At 50.2% G+C, this 21,067-nt stretch overlaps 1 protein-coding gene and 1 pseudogene across 1 annotated transcript; one reads left to right on the top strand and one right to left on the bottom strand.

Moving 5' to 3' along the window:
- Window positions 1-1,863: 1,863 nt before the first annotated feature.
- Window positions 1,864-2,341, bottom strand: LOC123949711 (annotated as a pseudogene).
- An 8,564-nt stretch (window positions 2,342-10,905) lies between these two features.
- Window positions 10,906-18,629, top strand: THEM5 (thioesterase superfamily member 5). Its single transcript, XM_045991708.1, has 6 exons — window positions 10,906-11,028; window positions 12,425-12,626; window positions 13,859-13,997; window positions 17,673-17,783; window positions 18,102-18,226; window positions 18,495-18,629. Exons 1-6 carry the CDS (start codon window positions 10,906-10,908, stop codon window positions 18,536-18,538), a joined length of 744 nt encoding a protein of 247 aa, XP_045847664.1. The 3' UTR covers window positions 18,539-18,629.
- The last annotated feature ends 2,438 nt before the right edge of the window (window positions 18,630-21,067 follow it).

The raw sequence follows: 21,067 nt of genomic DNA on the forward strand, positions 1-21,067 counted from the left end.
TGGTAAAGTTTTAATCATAAGGCAAATTTTGATAGTAGTATATCACTAGTGTCCATTTTAAGGGTCAAGGAGAAAAACCTCTGGTAAACAATACTAAGTAAAGTTAAGTGTAAAGGACTTGGGGTAAATGTTACAGAGTTGTAGCTAATTGTCTCTGATTAGCTGAGTATATCAGCCCTGTCAGGAATACAAACAAAATGCTCTAAGTAAGGGGGCGAGACTCAGGCTGTTGATTTCCTCTGAAGTAATTTTCTGTTCTCAGGAAAAATTAATCTGCCACCACAGGTAAGAATAAATGTGACAAAGGAAAGCAACTGGAAACAAGATTCAAGAATAATATCCACTTCACCCATATCTAAAATATGAGGGAATAAAAAAAGAGCTTCCAAGTCCTCTGTCCATTTGTGACATGCCCCACAAACATCCCTGAGTTTCAGAAGAGCCTACTCTAGAGTCGAAACCACTGGAACTGTAGCGCTGTTACCCCTCCTCTTCCTGTGTACGTACGTCATCCACTCTTGGCCCAAACACGGAACCTGCAACCATTGGGAGAGAGGTTCTCAGGTTGATCTCCCCGCTCTGTTTCGAAGGGGGCATCACAACAGGCCGCATAAAACAAGAGGGAGGCCGTGGCCTTCCTAAGTACCCCAGGCTCTGTCCCCAGCGTCACCTGGAAGACCACCCCGAGTTCTCCTGTGCAGCCCCACTGCACACCCCCAGCCCCGCTTCTCCTGCGGGCTGAACCAGACAGGCTCAGGGCCCTTGGAGAACTTTGCATTCGATTCAGAAAACAATTCTGATTCTAGGCATTTGCTCTGTGGCCTGGGAACCAGGTCATGGGAGGCTGGGAGTGGGCAGTGCTACTTTCTTGGTGAAATGGTGGAGTAGGGCATCCATGGGCCTTCAGGCCCAGCATGAAATAAAAACAAAGCATTTGGCAAAACAAACAAAAACAAAAGACATTATGTTCTACATTTTTTTTTGTTTCCAAGTTACATTTCAAGCAAAGGTCATTTTTTTTTTTCCTAAGCAATATCTCACAATTCCTCATAAGAGCACAGCTTCTAAACCATAAACCACTGTCAACCAGATCTCAATTCTCCAGCTACCAGCTTTGGTTTGTTCAGGAAAGAAATCCTGAGCTCTGCTAACAGGGAACAAACATAAGCAATTCAGTCCCTTGAACAAAAATGAAGACATGAGACCACTCTCACATCCACCATTTTCTGCGTGACTAAAATCAGTACAAGAAAATAGACAGCAACCACAACTTTCATAGAACAGCTGAGAATCCTATGTGAGGGCAAACGTACTCTCAGCTTGAGTGAGAAAGAAGAGACACTGACCAAGCTTTCTCCCAGATTCCATTAGCGCACGGAGCTCCAATCTCCCCGTGCGGGTGTTTGGGGACATGCGTGTTAGTGTCTATCCTGGAAAGATGTGGAGAGGTCGTCCCTTCTGTAGCATTTTCCAGAGTGGCACTGGAATAACGGGTCCCTTCAGGGTTGGCTTGTGATAGACTGTAGACCCATTCCAATGGTGCACAAAGAAAAAAAGAGCAGAATCAGAGCTGAGTGCCCCTTTAAAAGCCAAACACCTACATCGAGAAGGAGGCACCCCTCCCTGAAAACCCTTGCCCTATTGGGATTCCCACTGTGGAAGCCTTCAGGTCTCAAGCTTAGCTACAGGGTAGCCAGGTAGGGTACGGCTGGCTATAGGTGACCAGAGGATGGACAATGTAGTAGCTGTTGAAGTTGCCATCACTGATGTAGGGAGCTGGCTGGTAGTAACAGGTGACACTGGCGGCATTGGGGATGATGTTTTGTTCTGCCAGCACATGTGAGGCCAGGAGGGAGATGGGGTTCAGGGTCTGCAGTCATAGAAGATGAGCAGAGAGTCCAGGATGATCTGAGGAGAAGAGCAGAGAGTCGAGTTTGAGTCCATGTCAAACTCAAACTGGCACTGGCTGGAGTCGAAAACTTGAGCTCCACGCTCCAGCCTTTCTTGCTGGAGAGGGCAAGTCTCCCTCTCAGTGTCAGGCTCCAGCGGTCCGTGTCCGTGCACACCTTCACCATCTTCTGCACATACACCTCCTTCAGGGTGACCAGGCTGATTCTGAGCTTGTTCACGCCCTCTGGCAGGAAGTTCGGAAGGGAGCTCAGCAGCACATCCCTGACCAGCTGAAATTCGGCCTCTGTGGGAAGAACTACGTGAAAGTCAAGTCCAGGTCTTTGCAGTCTTTGAACAGGACGTGGCCCGCCATTCAGCCATTCAGCCAGACAACCTGCACTTTGATGCCCGCCTCCTCCAGCCAGTCGTGCTGGGTGTCCCATGTGAGCATTTATTTCAGTGACAGGTTGTAGTAACTGCCCAGTGGCCGGAATCAGCTGGTGTGGAGAATGGACAGCAGGCTTTTTTGGACCCCATGGCCCCCATGCTCATGGCAAAGGCCGGGACACAGGCAGGCTGCAGGGGCCCTGGCACAGAGGTGAGGACAGCAGCTCCCTCAGATGTGGTACCAACTGAGGCTGTGGACCTGGTCCTGTGGGTCTCTCTGATCCTGGCTTTTTGCAGGAACTGCAGTTCAGGAGGTGAATTGCACCCCGTGTAGACACCCCTAGTAATGCTGTATTCCAGTAAAGCACCAAAGCAGGGATCTAAAACATGAGGATTTCCCAGCAAGGCTTTGGGGCTGGTGATTGCAACATTAGATCTTTTGGAGTTGGATAAGAAACCCAAAAAATATCTGTAATCTTCAAATCTGTTCTCATTTGACAATACGGTAGAGATGAGGATGGCCAAATATTTCTGCCCTTGAAACTCCTCTACTGATCTGAACTTTATGTCCATCAAATCAACATTTCACAAAAGAATTTTTATTTTTTTCTACCTGCTTCCATTAGGGGGTGATCACACCAATGACACTTGCAGACACCTGGCCAGAGATGCCCCTGGCCAGAAGGCAGCCACAGCACATGGCCCGTGATGGGCTCGCCTCCCTTCACAGACTTCACTGCCCCTCACGCCATGAAAGATGAGGGGGAAGCCTTTCTTTGATAATTTCTCCCAGTCCAGCAGGTGAGTATGTGTGTGCATATGTGAGTGTGTGTAGCTATGCACAGTATGTTTGTAAGTGAGCACATGTACCCATGTGTGGGTGTGTGTGTGCGCATGTGAGTGTGTATGCACTGAGACGGCAGGGACTCAGGCTGCTGGGTCGAAGGTAGGCGAGAGGAGTAAAGCCCTGGGCTTCACGGTGGCCAGGAGCCAGGCCGGCTCAGCCTCACAGGGGACACCAACAGAGGGAGCAAGGCTTTCCTGACACCAGGGAGCAGCTGCAACACTGTTCTCTGTTGACAGGACCACCAAGGCCCAGTGCTGAGGCTGTGTGCCCAGTGCCCAGCCATGGTCAGGAGAGCCACTCTCTGAGGAGGCCACATCCTCCGAACTCCCCTGCCCCACCAAGCCAGAGGCCCCGGCCTCAAGAAGGGACCTCCCTATGGGTTCTTTGTCTTCATAGAACCCAAGGCAGAGCCCCAGCCGGCACTCCCAGGCAGCCTGGCTTTGAGGAGGGAATCCAAGGTTAAGCTGGTTTAATATCAAACTTAATCTTTACCTGCCACTCAAAGAATGGAATAGTTCTTCTTATCTCCCAGAGCTGGTGGGAAATAGTACCCTACAATACCCCAGAAAAGGAAGAACTGACAGTTCTGGGTTTTTGGGTTGTTTCTTTTTTTTTTTTTTTTCCAGGTGCTAATCATTCAGGGTTCGTGGGCTCTGGGAACTCTATGGGAAGAATTTGGAGAAGGAAGTGGGCCTCCCACATGGGGACTAAGTGGAAGTCTGAAGACTGGCTGGAGAGAAAGGGAGGTGGAAACGGCAGGCTACAAGGAGGCTGGCAGGGGAAATTGCCCCACAAAGGAGGGGGTTCCTTGCCTGGGAAGCACAGAGGTGGGACCTTGAGGGGGACAGCCTAGGAGGCTACCCTGTGAGGTCACTATTCAAGGCCTCCTCTGCGGGCTAGTTGGCCGCTGACTCATCCTGTGAGCCCACTCCCAAGGCCTAGAGGAGGCTCCTCCTGGAGGCCTGAAGAGGAATTGCCTTCACACCCTCCTCCCCTAGCCCATGCCAGGGAGTGTCAGGGCCACAGGACTTGGCACCATGCCCATGCGATAGACACACACTCTACCACCGGGATGCCCGTGACTTGAGGAAAGTGGGCAGAAATACGGGGCGCCCCGCAGCAGCTAGTGAAGCCACTGTCACCTGTACTTGGAAGCCTCACAGACTTGGCCCCTGAACTCGTTCAATTGATGGTTGACACCCCTGTTCCAGAGCTTTCGGGGAAGAAAAGGTTCCAGGTATCATGGGATCTGTTTTAGCCGTGTGATATGTTTTCGAAAGGCAATGTGACCTTACTTTGTGTCCGAAGAACGTAAAAGCAGATTTGCCAGTGGCACCATGTGGCTGTCCATTTGATGTGAAGGTGCTATCTCTCAAATGACTGTCTGGGTTTGAAGAAGAAGGGATTTCACATACAGGCCTGCCTGGGAACTGGGAGCCCTACCCTGAGTGTGCACACACACCCACACACACCCCATTCAGGATTTGTCACTTCACGAGATTAGAGGTCCCAGCTCTCTGGGACTGTTCACAAATAGGAACTCCGGCTGAGCTGGGGTAGGGGCACTCACATCTCAGAGGAGGAGAGCAGGTCCCCATCAGTCCCGGCGCAGTCCCTGCTTTGTGTTCTGCTGGGACCCCCTCCCTCAGTGCAATGATCATACTGGGATCTAGTGTCTGCTTATCAGCTGCCCAGCTCCCCTGGACACAAGGTCTCCTGCCACAGTCCTGCTCACCCTTCCCCCAGGCAACATCCACCAGCCCGTCCTGTCAGGGCCCCTCTGGGCACAGCCCTGGTTTCATGAAGGCAGCCTCCCCCACCCCTTCCAGTCTTGGCTGTCCTGAGGCTGAGCCTCTGCCTTTCCCCAAGCTGTTCATTCACAGGTCCCATGAGCAGCACAGACAAAACCTCTTAGCAACAGGATGGAGGGAAAAACTCCAAGGCAACTGATTTATCAGTTTCAACACTGGACAGTTATTTTCCTTTCCAAAGTGCCCATGGTGAGTGTCCAGGATATAAAATGCATCTGAGGACGGTCTCTCCCTCAGGGAGCCATAAAAAGAGGACTGTTCTGGGAATAGTCAGAGAGACGGGACCCGAACAGAAGAGCAGCGGACTCCCGGGAGAGCAGAGTGTGAGAAGGTCCAGACATGAGCTTATACCCAGCTGGCATGATCAAGCAGCCTGCCAGATAAAATCCAGGCAGAGGCATTTGAGTTGGTGTATGCTGTGTACTTATAAATTAGTGGCAACGTTTGCAAGTTGGAAGGTTTCACATAACATAAAAGTCTGGTTTTGTACCAGCTTTTCTGGAGAAATTAGAAAGTTGGTAACTGAGCCTGTGTTCCTTCACAGCAACTCCTGAGAGGAGCAAGACCACGGTGGCCCCCTCTGAGTGCCCTTGGTTTCCCATCACTCACAGCCTGGTCCCTGACCCTTGACTCAGAAGGTCAAGAAACCAAGCTTCCCTGAGGTTGGGGCTAGCCTGACAAGTTCGAAGATCAGTCACAGACTGAGAGAAACCTGGGGTAGTCTGGGAGCCCTCTAGAAATTGCAGAGATGAGTGTAAGAGCCAAGTCTTTAGGAGGGATCAAGATCACAGAAGAGCAAAGACATCTAGGAAGTCCCTTCCTCATCCAGAAGGGCCTAGGGTGCTCGCTTCGGCAGCACATATACTAAAACAGAAGGGCCTAGGGCCATTCTGACAGAAAGACTCCAAAGTGCCCAGAACCCACCATCACAGGTGGGAGCCGGCCAGCCCACGTGGGGAGTTCCACTACATGTCCATAATGATCTGAGAGGGCTTCCAGGACCCCCAAGTTGAGAAGGACTTTGTAAGATTTCTGGCAATGTTCATCTTTACCTGTTTCCTTTTAGTGATTTACAGTAAATCCCCCTAAGCAAAAGGGTCCTCTGAGAGAGAGGGTCTCTGGTGAGAGCAGGGGAGGAGGGCAGGCTGGGGAGACTAAGGGCTACCACATAGTCTTACAGTGAAAGAAATTCCCAAAGAGACAGAGGTGGGTGTGCATTCAGATTTGGGAACCCACTATAAGGAAGAAAGAGTCCTGGGACTGGGAAGTGATCCACAGAATTCACCAGCCCTTGATCACCCCTGTTGCTTTACAACACACCAGAGAAGTTCCTAGATCAGTGGAGTGCTGGAGCCAGTACCTACCAGCTTGCAGGAGCCAACTGTCTACATCTTTTCCCAGCTTTGCAGTCAGGGTCTGTGGCTTCATAGTGCTATCCCGAAACCAGCCACCACGGGTATATTTCCACCCCAGAAGTTGGCAAACTTCTGAGCTCTCCCGAGAGGCAGTTGCTAGTTATCTGGTTCTCCTGATGGACCACCCACATGTCAGATCTGGCCCAGGACGTGCTTCTGGGGACAGGTCGAACCCTGGTGAGAGAAGTTCCCAGACTCCACATCCCCCCATGGGTCCCAAATAGGAAATGAACCAAACAGGCGAACAGGCTGAATCAGAATTCAATAGGAGTTCTAAATTATAACGAACCTTCACTGGCTTCCTTCTGTTTCCTTTTTTTCTTCCCTTTTAATTATTTTTATTTTTATTTATTATGTTATGTTAGTCATTTGACAGTACTTCATTAAGTTTTATTTTTATCCCTATACCCAACATGGGGCTTGAACTCATCCCTGAGATCAAGAGTTACCTGTTCCTCAGACTGAGCCAGCCAGGCACTCCACTCCCTCTTTTTACTAATTCTCCAGAGAGTCCAGGTCTGGAAGAAGCTTTCTTTCCCCTGAGCTGAGTTGGGTTTGTTTTTTGTTGTTGTTGTTGTTGTTGTTGTTCTTTCTAAGCTGAGTTCACAGGGAAGGATCAGGGCCAAATTTCATGTTGTAACAAAATCCATTCAAGGCCCTAGTCAACACCTTTTCACCTCCCTGCATAGCTGACCTCCCAGCCCTTTTCTAGAAGGGGCTCTGTATTGCACAGAGAACCTGCAAGATATGTGGAATGGCCTTGAATAACTTCCTCCATTCACTGATTGCAAGGCCATACCCATGCTTTTGCCATCAGCATAAATGTTCTCTCAGGTATCTTCCCTTCTAATCACCTTCTATCTATTATACCCTTGACCCCATTTTACTGTCTTAAATATCACAGACATCACCAGGTCTTTCTTCCTTTTCTTCTCTCTCTTATGGATCTCTTCCCTTCCAGCTGGGAAATGAAGGTTGATCTACAGGACAGCCCCTTCAGTTCCCTGTATTGCCCCGGACCACAGCATCCAGCAGAACCTTGGGAATCATCAGTTCACGGAAAATTAGTTATACAAGTAAGGAATTTAACAATAGGACTTGAGCAGACTGGGAACAAAACTTACATAAACGTAATGATGTAAATACGTGAAAGCAGATTTAACCAAAAGTTGTGAAACAACTAAAGTGAGAGGATGTCCATCAGAAAATGTTCTGCATTTCTCCTTTTTAATTGCACAACACTTCTGACACTAGATGTGTGGGGTTTCTCAACACCAAGCAATTCTCTGCAACACCAGATAGATGTCCTACAATTCAATTCTTTTTTTTTTTTTTTTAATTTAAGAGACGGTGAGAGCATGCAGGGGGAGGGGTAGAGGCAGAGGGAAAAGAAGAGGGAAAGAATCCCAAGCAGACTCTGCTCCGAGCACGGAACCCAATGCAGGGCTCAATCTCACGACCCTGAGATCATGACCTGAGCTGAAGCCAAGAGTCAGAGGCTCAACCAGCTCAGCCACCCACGCGCCCCTACAGTTCAATCCTGACACTAACTGGAATTAGGTGCAGACCCCACAGGTTAATGGCTTAGTCCTGTAACACTGTCCCTCACTTCAGATGCCAATGGCAAGCGGTAGGTCCCTGGGTTAATTACAACATCTGTCTGTCTTGGCTACAAATCAGAGGTTCCCATACCCTTTTTCCTAGATTCAATTGTTGGCTGGAACTGCTCACAGAACTCCAGGAAGCACTTACACTTACTGGTTTATTATACAATGAAGCACGTGATAAAGGATACAGATGACCAGCCAGATGAAGAGATATATAAGATGTGGTCTGGGAGGGTCTTGAGCTCAGAAACTGCTATTCCCACAGGGTTGAGATGCACCAACCTGGAAGCTTCTCCAAACCCCATACCTTTGGTATTTGTATGGGGGCTTTCACATAGGCATGGTGGATCATTAACTCAATCTCCAGCCTCTGTCCCCTTCTTGAAGAATGGAGGAGGGTACCTTTTGGGGAAGGTCATCAAGAAGACATGACAGCCGATTGACCCATAAGTTGGATCCTGGTGATCAGAGGTTCTTGCCCCCACCCCTGTCCTTGGAATGTGGGTTCCATTTGCCTTTCCTACTCTGAGAGGCTGCTCCAAGGACACAGCCTTGAGTAACGATGTGCTGTTGAGAAGCCCTGCATAGTCTACATGACTGAATCCAGTTAGGGCCCCTCTGTCCCTGAACCTAAAAGGTGCCAGGTGGGTGCAGGGTTCCATTTGTCTTGCTGCCACCCAAGACTAGCCTCTCCTATAAGTTCCCTTGCCTCCTTAAAACTGCCACCTACCAACCTGGCGTGGCCTGCCTCTTTTCTCCAGTCTCTCTTTGTTGGTCTCTTATGGGCTAGTTTCAGATTACACAAGGAAGCTCCCAAGGGGTTTCTTTTTCTTTTTTTTTTTTTTTTAAGATTTTATTTATTTATTTGACACAGAGAGAGATAGATCATAAGTAGGCAGGCAGAGAGAGAGGGGGCAGTGGGCTCCCCGCTGAGCAGAGAGCACAATGTGGGGCTTGATCCCAGGACCCTGAGATCATGACCTGGGCTGAAGGCAGAGGCTTAACCCACTGAGCCACCCAGGCGCCCCCAAGGGGTTTCAAACCAACAGGGACTGTAAGTTCCAAGCTTCTCATCCTGGGTTTGTCCTTCCAGTGACCAGTCTCCGTACTGAAGCTATCCAGGAGACTCCTTTTCCAGAGTTGCCTCATTAGAACGAAAGACACTTGGATCATCCAGAAAACTCCAAGGGATTTAGGAGCTGTGCTCAGAAACCAGGGGCAGAAACCAATATATATATCTTCTATTATTTCGCAGAGAGTATTTCTCTGCGAGTCTAGCAACAAGAGGCTGATCCCGCTGGGGTATGTGATCTGCAAGGGAATTTGGGCTGTGCAAGGGCGATAACCTAGCTCCCACATGGCTCTTGAGCAAGGAAACAAGGACTTCCTTTCTCAGGTTCAGCTACTGGTTCTTCTTGGAATCTGGACAGAAACGGCAACCTTCCTGGGATCAGGCCCCTGTGGAGCCCTTCCTCCTCCCTACTCCTGTGTCCTCAAGACCCCTCTCCAGTCTTTCTGAGATTCCTCTTTCCTCTCTCGTCTCCTCCTCAAGCCCCATCTTTTCCGTCAGGTATCACACATAGAGGCTGCAAGGGAATGAAGGGATGCCAGGCACCGGGGGAGGCCTGGGCCAAGCCAGAGAACACAATGCCTGCCCCCGGCAGGCTGCTGCAGCACAGTGCTAGAAGGACACTGCTGCCAGATCTTCCTACTTATCTGGAGATCCTTGACCTGCTTTGTGTGAAACTCCCTGTTTTGTAAAATGCTAGCAACTAATTCTAATCATTTGGGCTAGATCCAGAGACTAACTCAATCAAAAACCTGGTTTCCCCGTTCTTGAAGAAATTTCATTCAAATCTTGAGAGGACATGAGGGAAACAGTTATACTCTAGTCTTCCGGGGAAGCCAAATACAGAAAGTGGGACAAAACCTGTAAACAAAAACTGCCCCAATTGCCACCATCACCACCATCGTCATCAGAATTCCACCTTTACATGGTTCTGAACTTCAGAACATGCTTTTCTCGGTAAATTAAAAACCAGGACTTCTAGTGGAAAACTGGCAGTTTTTAATTCAATAGAAAAAATACCAGCACCAGAAAAGCCTGCAACTTCGTAGACACTTTGCTGAACACTCCTCTCCACTTTCCCCTGAAAGCTGTCTCTCTTCCAGGCTTGCCAGGAACAAGGCCTCCACTGCCCAGCTCCCCACCTCACCCCCAGCACTCAACCCTTTCCCTGGGCTTCCCAAAGCATGAGAGCACCTTTGCTAAGCTCACTGCTCCCAAATGATTTTCTGTCTGTGCCTCTAAGACCATCTCCTTCTTGCCAGTATCCCCTCCAGGGACCAGCATGGAGGCTTCTCTGTGCGACCCCTTGTCTGGGATATACGAAGGGGTGCCAGGACCATACCAGGGGGCTTAAGTGGTCTTCCTGCAGAGCACATGCCACAAAGCCTCCAGCAACACACACAGACACTCCACCAACACTCTCTAATCGAGAGACAGAGCTCCCTTATCCTTCTGGGAATTTTCTCGTATCACCCCACCAAACACTTCAGGGCAGCCCTCCGAGTCCCCGTGTACCATCTGCTATTTCCTTACGTGTTTCTTTCTCTTTAACAAATGTTTCTTTTCTGGACTCAGCCCAGTCCTGTTAAGCATTCCTGCCCAAGCAGGGCCTGCTCCTCCCCAAGCGCTGGGTGGGGCTTGGGACCAGTGAAAGGCTCCAAACATCTGCGGTCCTTTGTCAACCCAGCCCAGCCTTGCCTAATCATCTGCAGAGGCAGCTTGCTGCTGGAAGCCTGGTGACAGAAAAGGTGAGAGGCTTGTACCAGAGGTGGCAGGGGTACCCGCAACACCCAGGTACATCCAAAAAGCACTCACTCACTTTGCTGCTTTCTCAAGAGTCTGCCGGTGGTCCCCCCAGCCCCAGCCTCAGAACTCAACCATGATCAGGAGAGGCTTCCTCCAGGCAGTAAGACTTGGCCAGCACAGGGTCCTTCCTGGCGTCCCCAAGGTCCTGCCCAGACTCAGCCCCACCTCAGCATTTGGATCCTCCACGGACTCCCTGGTAAGTTCCCAGCTCAGCCAGGTAGGCAGCCCTCCTTCTCTTGGGGGCCTAGGGCATAAGGAGCACCCCAAATTTCTTCTTCCCAGATGATAGCTGGGGCAAGTGGGCAGTGTGTTGGGGAGCTATGTGATTTGGCAAAGGGAAGGTGCTCTTGGGATATCAAGTCACCCTGACCAAGGGGCTCCTGGCTAGCTTAGCTGGTAGAGCATGAGTTTTGATTTCAGGGTCGTGAGTTCAACCCCCATGTTGGGCCTAAAGATATGAAGGGAGGAGGGAAGGGAAAGGAAGGGAAGGGAAGGGAAGGGAAAGGAAGGGAAGGGAAGGGAAGGGAGAAAGAAAGAAAGAAAGAAAGAGAGAGAGAGAAAGGAAGGAAGGAGAGAGGAAGGAAGGGAGGAAGAAAGAAAAGGAAAGGAAGAAAAAGGAAGGAAGGAAGGAAGGAAGGAGGAAGGAAGGAAGAAAGGGAAAGAGAGAAAGAGAGGGAGGGAGGGAGGCAGAGAGGGAGGGAAGGAGGGAGGGAAGAAGGAAGGGAGGAAGGAAGGGAGAAAGAAAGAAAGAAAGAAAGAAAGGGCAAGCAATCCAAAACTAATACCACCAGGACACTTTTATCCTGGTCTGGATCTTGTGCAGCCATGCATGAATCACTTTCCTCCCGTGGAATTCAGACTGCTGCAGCTGCATTTGGGCATTTCCCCATGGACAGACCTGTGTGTGGTTTGGCCAGCAGCCAGCCCACTGCCCACAGTTGTGACAGGTCCGTGAGTATTTGACATCACAGAGGGCTCACTCTTCCTACAGATAGTAACACCCTTGTGTGGGCACCTTAAACATGTTTCAAAGGAGCCGCCTTAAAAAAAAAAAAAAAAAAGGAGCCACCTTGCCAGGGCATGCCCATAGCTATAGACAGAACTGGACTAGCCCCTGAAGCAACCAGGTGGCAGCAATGGTCCTCAATCACTGGACACACCCTCTGGGATAGAAAGTGTCTCAGGACAGGCTCCAGTTTGACCATCAGCTCTCACACTCACAAGCCTGGCAACCTTAGCCATATTTCCTCAGTTTCCCTATCTGTACAGTGCGGCTTAGGCTAGTAGTTCTCAGCCTCAAAGAATAGCTCACGGGTTTTTAAACAGGACAGTTGCAAGGCACACCACAGAGCGGTATGCCTCTACTTGTCATCCCCCGCTCCTTTTTTATCCTTCCTTTGCACTGTAGGGTCCCCTTGCCCATCGCCCACAGGTGTCCCCTAACCCTCTGCAAGGAACCTGGGCCACTTCCTGTAAGTCAACACGGGTGGAGCCAGCGAACCCAGGAGCAAACCACCTAGAGGTCCCACAGCACAAGCAGCAGCCCCCATCCCCCAAGAAGCTCTTGAATCTCCCTGATTTTTCCTGCCCAGGTCTCAAGGTTCTGTCTGGAGAAGACAGATTTGAAGGATTACTCCCTTCCCAATGCCAGCTGGTGTCCAGACATGCTGAACCTATACCAGGAATTTCTGGAGAAGACCAAGACTGATGGCTGGATCAAACTCCCCTCCTTCAAGTCCAACAGAGACCACATCCAGGGGCTGAAACTCCCACTTGGGTTAGCAGTTGCCTCAGGTAAGGCCTGGTCTGGGAGGGCCTGTGGGCACATCTGCTCCCCAGCCCACCGGGGGGTTCAGCCAGTCCCTTTCACTGTTTTGACCATCAGGACCCTCGGGAAGGAGATCCACAACCTCCCTTCTAGTTCTCAGCAGGAAGTTCTTTCTGTGTCTGACCCACCTGGGATGCTGTAGCCCCAGGCGGGTAGAGAAGAGAAGAGTATTCTCTCTGATCTCTGGTTCTCTCCTCGCATCCGAGAGAACACAACCTAGTGTTGGCCTTTGTTTCCAGCCAAGAGCCACCCCCTGAGCACAGCCTTTAGCCCCCTACCCTTCTGCCTTCCCACTGGGTGTTCTTCCTATGCCGTCAAGCTTTATCCCAAGTCCTCCTCTCCACCCAGTAGGGGCCCTGGGGCCTGCCTCACCCACTGCAGGCCTCAACATAGCATCCCCACTCTACTGGCTCCATAGCCAGGCTCCCCAAACTCCCACCAGATCAGACGGATAGAACTTTCCACCTTCATCTTCCTTCATGTGTGTGGGTGCGTGTATGTGTGCCTGTGCACACACACGTCCCTGTTTTCTTGTCTCTCTCATTCATGTATGTGGTTTTCCGGCCCACTGATGAATCTGTGGTATGGTAGGCACACGACCTTTGCATTTATGCCACAAAGCAGGGTCACCAAATTAATTTTTTTCAAAGAATTTGATGTCCACCAAAAAAGGATGTAGTTGTTGTAGTAGTCATCTTGGGGGGGAAATCAGGACTTTGGTGGACTTTTCTGCACTTATTTTACTAGGGTTTTTTTAAAGATTTTATTTTTAAGTAATCTCTACACCCAACATGGGGCTCAAACTCAAACCCCAAAATCAAGAGTCATGTGCTCTACCAATTGAGCCAGCCAGGCATCCTGATTTTACTGTTTAGTACTGTTGTTATTTTGAATTATATGTGCAGTGCATGTTACATTTTTAATTTCCCAGGTTTAAGGTCTGTTAAAGTCTTGATCAAGACTGTCTCTACCCCTCAGCTAGGGAACTTCCTGAGTGTTTCCCCCCTCCAGACCAAGGGCTCTCTGAGGAAAGGGCAGACTCTCCACTCTTAGATTGAACGCTCCTTGAGGGCAGAGCCGGGGCATCCTCTGGTTCTCTCCTGGACCCTGTGCCTAAGGCAGGGCTCCACTATGGTGCTGAGCCCCACACACTTGTGCACCCACTTCTCGAGCTACAGCACTGCGCATCTCTCCCTAGACAAAAGCGACTGGCGCATCTTCACCAGATGCATCCAAGAGGAAGGACAAGGCTACGAGTATGTCATTTTTTTCCACCCATCCAAGAAGAAGTCCATCTGTCTTTTCCAACCTGGCCGCTACCTGGAGGGGCCCCCAGGGTAAGCCACAGACAGAGCCTGGGTGGATGTCCCTGGCTGCTTTCTGGGCTCGGCTCAGATGGGCCACACTCAGGGCCCCAGAGTCTGTCCCTCTCCCTCAGGAGCTGGGTAATGGGAGGGTGAGCACTGGGCTTCTGTCTCCACACAGGCCTGGAAGGACACTTTGGGTCGCCTGGTCCAGGCCTCATTGGGCAGATAAGGAGAGCCTCTGTATGGAGGTCTGGAATTTTTTCCAGTAAGAAGGTGGTCTTAGAGGCCACTTTGAGAAATGTGTTGTGAACTTGGAAGAGGACAAGATCTGGAGCCAGGCTTTCAGTTCTGTTCTGCCTTGCTGGCCTTGGCACCCTAAGCAAGCATTTAACCTCTGGCCTTCAGCCTTCTTACCTGAAACCTGGGGCAATAATATCCAGCTGCCAGAATGACTGAGAGATATGGTATTACAGGACCATGTCTATGTACTCACAAATCATATGGCACAATGTTAGCTCTTAGATACCATCTCTCCAGACTTCATCTTTTGCCTAGTGCAGACACAGAAATAAGGTAGCACAGCAGCCCACGCAACCAATCAGGTCTCTAGTCCAGGATCTGTGACTCTAAGCCATTGATCTCTCCATTATACTCTGCTGCCTTCGAACTTGGGATAGGCCCAGGAAGGAACTCACACTAGGTAAATTCCACAAGGGAAATCAAGCTGGCCTTGAGCCTCTTGCCCAAGGCCACTGGGCCACCAAGTCCATGGTGGTCCGCCTTCTCCTGCATCCCTGTTCCTTCTTTAGACAGTCACCGAAGCCTGCTGGTGGTGCCAGTGTTCCTACAAGAGAGAAAGAATGGTGGGGGGTAGCTTTAGGGTCCCAAGGCCTGGGAGAAACTCGCAGTTAAATTCAGAGATCTTAATAGATGTCAGCACCTCCACAGGCCATGGATTCAGACTGCAGCCCTTGGCCACCTTGGCCACCCCAAAGGCATCTTCCATGAGGACACTGATTTTCCCACTGAGCACTGGGAGACTAGGTCAGAGCCCTACACAGGTCAGGAATGCCTATCATTCGCAAGAGGAAAACTGTAGAAGGCGGGGCTGAGGGGTGAAGTATAGCTGATTTGATTTAGGGGCTCATGGAAAGGCAGCGGAGGATCACCCAACACTGAAGCCAGTGGGTTGAGGGGTTCGGAGAAGAGATGAATACTGAAGAGAAAGAGATACCCAGTTCAGTCTATTTACTGCATAGGGGGGGAAAAAAACAGTTCTCAACTACTGTGTCTTTTTCTCCTGTGCGTCTCCTTTACTGCTCACACAGTAAAGTTCTGATCACCAAATGGGTAGAGGCTTTTGCCCACACCAGGCAATTCTGGGACACCAGCTGGGTGTCCTACAATTTAACTCCATTCTGACACCATCTACCTGGAGAGAGCATCAGATCCTACAGGGTAAAGGCTTAGTCCACAAGACTGCCCCCCACTTCAGACGCCAAGAGCAAGTGGCAGTTCACCAGGTTCCCACAACTTCTGTCTGACTTGGCTATGTCGGAAAGCAAGAATTTCCCATCCCTTTCAAGGGTCCTTGCAGCGGGACTAGGAATCAAATTGACCTGAGACAGATTAACAGAAAAACAAATTTAATCGTGTACATACAGGAAATTCACACAGACATGGGAATTCCAAAGACAGGCAAAATGAACCCTATCTGTCATCCTGAACTGAGGAGCAGGGGGCAGGGTTCTGGGACTTAGAAGGGAAGGAATGCACTTTGCATGGCAATAAGAAGAAGAGCAGATGTTTGGTAATTAGATGCTTACCCTGCCTTACAGATGGGTCACTCAGGTAAAATTTATCTCTGGTAATAACCTTTACTCTGGGAAAGACCCCCAGTTTAAATTCTTCTATGTAGTGAAGGGATCCCACAGGGTCTCAACTGCCTTCAGTTCAAAATAATATTCATGCTCGAGTGGCCCATCCTGGGGCAGCTTGCCTTGGCTCCTACCGTTACCAGTCAGAGTTCTCACAATCCCCTCCTCATGCTCACTTACTTTGCTAGAGAGGCTTCTAGAACTCAGGGAAACACTTATATTTACCAGTTTATTAAAGGATATGATAAAGGATACAGAAGAACTGCCAGATGAAGATGCACATATGGCGAGGTCTGGGAGTGTTCTGAGCACATGCAGGAGCTTCTGTCCCTGTGGGGTTGGCATGCATCACCCTCCCCCGGGCCTGTGTTTGCCAGCCTGGAAGCTCTCTGAACCCTGTACAACTGGGATTTTATGGAGACTTCCTCACCAGGTGTGATCCATCAAATATTCCATTCCAGCCCTTCTCCCTTCTCTAGAAGCTTCTAATCATGGCTTGGTCTTTCTGGGGACCAGCCCTCATCCAGGAGCCTGCCCAGAGCCACCTCAGTAAAACAAGACACTCCCATCGCCCAGGAAATTACAAGGGTTTCAACAGCACTGTGCTGAATCCAGGGCAGAGACCAATATATATCACCTATCTTATCACAAGTGTCCACCCAGCCCCTAGGCAATGAGGAGGGCTAGGTTGCAGGCTGGCCAAGAGCTATCCTGCAGAATCCACAAGCCTGTTGGGGGGGGGGGGGGGTCCCTGTCTGGCCAATGAGGATGCCAAGGGAAGAGCAGATTTGGGGTTCTTTGGCACCAACTTATTTTCCCCTTTTTAAAGCAATGCAGAAGTAGGGGGGTTTATGAACATTACTTCATGTAATCTGCTGAAATAGGAATTATTTCTGTTCAGAATTTATAGTGGAAAACCTTAGGCTCAGAAAAGCTTAGCCACTTAGCAGCTCAGCAACTTAGCAGCTTGCTCAAGATCAGACAGGTAATGGGAGGTGGGGCAGGAAGTCCAACCAGGTGGGGGGTTGTTCCACAGCCTTCCAGCTCTTTCCCCTCCTGGTGGTGGGAACAGGAGGGTAATCCGTGCTAGCACAGCGGGGCAGCTAGCCTGGTCCGTGGAGTATCATGCTCCTGGAAATCAGAAGCTGGAATCTGTCTCATGTTATCTGCATTCTAGATTTCGGCACACTTCTCTTTTTCCCAACCTCATCAACAGCAAAGCAGCTTTGGCATAAGGTCGGCTTACACAACTGAGATTGAGAAATTCTCTTGCTCTAAGGAAAGCAGGTTTTGACAGCAACCTGCCAAAGGGGGGCCCTGGGCCTTCTGCAGACAGCACTGCTCAGGAGGCCGTCCTGTTGGCCCTGTAGAGAACATAAGTTACAGTTCACATTTCTCTGCCTTGAAAATGTGGGCTCGGCCCCAGCTGTACTGATGGGTAAGGTGGGAGCTGGCCCAAGGCCATGCCCTGGAGCCCAAACTGAAAGACACCGGGCATTTTCCAGGCCCTATACGAGCACACCTTTCCAAATGGTGGCCATTTCTGCCAGCCACTAAGTGACGAATCAGAAAAAATGTTTTCCCATTAACTTTATCAGAAAAACAACAACACGTTTTCCTGGCAAAATGAAAGAATTATGTCAGGTGGTTGCCGACGCCTTTGAAGGAACATGGGAGAAAAGCTGAAGTGACTGGGACCAGTTTGATGAGCTGGGATGCTGCTCTGCTTCATTCTCTCCTGTAGAAAGGCAGAGGCGGGGTGGTTCCAGGATCAGGGAGCGGGACAGGGAAGTTTTCGGCCCCCGCCTAGCTCCTACACCACCCCCAGGTTTGCACATGGAGGGTCCTTGGCTGCCCTGATGGACGAGACCTTCTCGAAAACGGCTTACCTGGCTGGAGAGGGGCTGTTCACAGTAAGCCTCAACATCAGGTTCAAAAAGTAAGTATGGGTCCTTGGGGCCCTGGCCAAAGTCATGTGCTTTTTATCCTTGAGGAGTGGCCATGCTCAGTGGTGGTGGTGTGGGAGTCCTGTCTGGTGCCCTCCTTCCCCAGCCACTCTTCAGCCATTCCTCGGGTTCCAGCCAGAGCACAGCCTCTGCCGTCAGACTCTGGAAGTCTGCAAACAGGGCCTAGAGTCCTGAGCCACTTATTCCTTGAGGCAGAGTGGAATGACGAGAAGGCTGGGGGAAATGAAGGGGTGAAGGGATGGCTGCTGGGGAGTCCTATGAGGGACGGGCTAAACCACCTCTTTTTCCAGCTTGATCCCTGTGGGCTCTTTGGCTGTCCTGAATGTTGACGTGGAAAAGATCGAGGACCAGAAGATTTACATGTCTTGCATCGCCCAGAGCAGGGACCAGCAGACAGTCTATGCCAAGTGCTCAGGTAAAGAGGTTCTCAGCCTCAGCTCCCTGCCACCATCACCCTCAGGGCAAATGGAAGGAAGAATACTGATGATACTGTCCCAAGCAGGGGCCAGCTTTTTAGAGTGGGATTGGGCACCTGGAGAACCAGGCTAGGGTTTTTTTTTTTTCTATGTATGAGTGGTCTGACCTGTTCCACAGGGACAGGATCAGGCACCAGATAACAGGATGCAAATGCTCAGGGCACCCCATCCAGCTCCTGCCATTCAGCTTGTCCTCCTTCCCCGCAGGTGTTTTCCTTCAGCTCCAGCTGGAAGAGGAATCATCCCAGTAATAGTCACTAAGCCCTCCTGCTGACTGCCTTGCCTGCCAGGGATCCACTACACAGCAGGGAGGGGTCCCCAGGAATTGACTGGTGAGGTAAAGGAGAGGACACACTCCTCTGAATAAATAGATTCATGGCCTCATTCTCAGGCTAAGGCCCTTCTGTGCCCAGAAATCAGAATCCTGCCAGCACCTCCCATACACCCACTTTCCCATTCAGCACCAAGAGATCTCCTGGGCACCTGCAGGTTCCAGGCCCTGGGTGAGGCACCAAGCACACAGCAAGGAAAGACTTTAAAGGGTATAGCCTGGTGGTGGTCAGTAAGCGCGGTGGGGTGGGGAGGGGGGAGCTGGGGGTGGCGGTGAGTGGGACATAAAGTTTTGTTTTTAGAAAGAGAACTCTGGTAGCAGTAAAGCGAGGGTCACTAAGCCCGAAGGTGGGAACCCTGGTTGGGAGAGCCCAGCACGGCCCCCAGCTAGAGATAGTAAGGGCCTGACATGGGTCAGAGCTTTGAAGATGAAAGAGATGGAACATGGGACAAACAAAAGAGCATGGGACTTTGCTGCTAATTACATGTCATGGACTGGTGAAGAGCTATGCAGGATGACACCAGGTTTCTGGCCTAGGAATTGCAGATGGCATTATCGGGAATAGAGAGGAGCAATTTTGAAGTGGGGGTGGATAATGAGCTTAGTTTCCCACCCATGGAGCTTGAAGTGCCCATGATGTTTTAGCCACATGGCAAGAACCAGCGGGAACCTGGATATTATGGTCTGGAGCTCGAGACTGATGAGCAACTGACTCGGTCTGTAAGTCATCAACATAAAAAGGGACATGGAACCATGGGGAGTGAAGCATGCAGAATGAAAGGAGGGAAAGTGGGGGAGAAATGAAGGATAGGGAAGGGGTCACAGATAGAACTTTCAGTCATGCTAAGGCTTAAAGTTGGGGCAAAGGATGAAAAGCCACCAGAGACTGGGGATAGGACAGGAGTGACTATTCTGAAGAGGAAGAGCTCAGCAGTGTCAAACACTCAAAAGAAGGCAAGACAGATGAGGACTAAAAATAGGCCTTTCCCTTTGGCAATGAGGAACGTGAGGGTCTTCTTTGCCAGGTGGGAGCAAAATCGAATGATGGTGAGTGAAAAGATGGGTGGGAATGAGAAGTGAATCTAGATGATTCTTTCTAAGAAGGTTGTTGTTTTTGTTGTTGATGATGAAGTTATTTAAGGAAAGAGAGTTGACTATATTTATAAATTGCTTTGGAAGGAGCCAGTGGAGAAAGGCTGACACTCTAGGAGGGAGAGAGGTGTCATTCAGCAGAACACCTATCTGGTCTCAGAGATGGATTGAGAGCACAGGTGGAGACAGCATCAGTGACTCTGATACCAAAAAAGGAATTAGTAGAAGGGGGAGTGCATAGTAGGGGGGAGGGGAGGGGGCTTCATGCCCGAGGACTTCAGCGTCCTCAGTGAAACAGGAGGCAAGGTCCTCAGTGGGGAGAGGGGTCTGGAAGAAGGGCAATGATTGCCATACGCCACTGTGGATCAGAACAAACCGACCAGGTACACGTGGGCTGAGGCATGCAGAAGGCCAACTGGTGTTGGAAAATGGGGGTCTGGAGTGTACTGACCTGGGATGAGGGGAAGGTGGGAGCCAGTTGGCAAGACTATGGGACAATGGCCAGTAAGCCAGGCAAGGAAACAGCAGTGACGGAAGAAAAAGAATATGGGCGGTGCATATTTTTAAGAAGGAATGGTATGACATGAAGGAGAATACAGACTGAAGGAGGAAATCGTCACTGAGGAGAAGCCAGAGCCTCCTCTGAGCCTACAGAGGAGAGAAGTGGGAAACTGAGCAGCGACCTCCAGGATGGGCAGAATGCCATCCAAACTAAAGGGGTGCGGGAGAGGCCCAGGAAGAGGTCAAGGGCTTGAGCAATTTTACCAAAGAATGAGAACTTCAAGGGGGCATATCACAAAGGACTTTATTATCAGGTGTGGTAAAGCCAAATACTGAGACAGGTACACCTTTACATCTCCGAAGTGTCACCATATTTTAAAAAGAATGGACCTAAAGTCCAGCTGTTGGTGTGTAGGAGTCATTCAGGAATCTGGCAGACGGAAGCTCTGCTGTCTTTAACCCATGACTTCCAAGATCATCCTGATGTTGACATCTAGTTGCCAGATGAGAGAAGAGAGAATCATAACGGAGGTGTTTGGGGACCAAGCCTCAAAATATTTCCATTGACCAGAACTCAGTCACGAGGCCCCACTAAACAACAAAAGGAGATTGATTAGAAAACATGGTCTAACTATATGTTGGGGAAGAAAGGGAAAAGGTTAGGGTGAATAGCTGGTAAACATGGTCTCCGTTTGAGAAGAGGATGGGCAGAGGAAGGAAGAGTCTATATCCAAACCCTCACCCTGGAAAGTGAAGAATTCAACTTCAGGCCTAGGCTGAGGTTCCAGGAGCTGGGGCCCCTACCCTGGCACCTCTAACAGAAACAGGCACGGGCTGGAAATCTACAGAGCTGGAA

The sequence above is a fragment of the Meles meles genome, chromosome 1 (assembly GCF_922984935.1).
Source record: "Meles meles chromosome 1, mMelMel3.1 paternal haplotype, whole genome shotgun sequence".
In the NCBI taxonomy this organism is placed as follows: domain Eukaryota; kingdom Metazoa; phylum Chordata; class Mammalia; order Carnivora; family Mustelidae; genus Meles; species Meles meles.

Coding starts and splice junctions, on each gene's coding strand:
- THEM5 (XM_045991708.1), top strand. CDS start 10,906: ATGATCAGGAGAGGCTTCCTCCAGGCAGTAAGACTTGGCCAGCACAGG. Junction 11,029..12,424: donor GATCCTCCACGGACTCCCTG/GTAAGTTCCCAG, acceptor TTTCCTGCCCAG/GTCTCAAGGTTCTGTCTGGA. Junction 18,227..18,494: donor AGTCTATGCCAAGTGCTCAG/GTAAAGAGGTTC, acceptor CCTTCCCCGCAG/GTGTTTTCCTTCAGCTCCAG.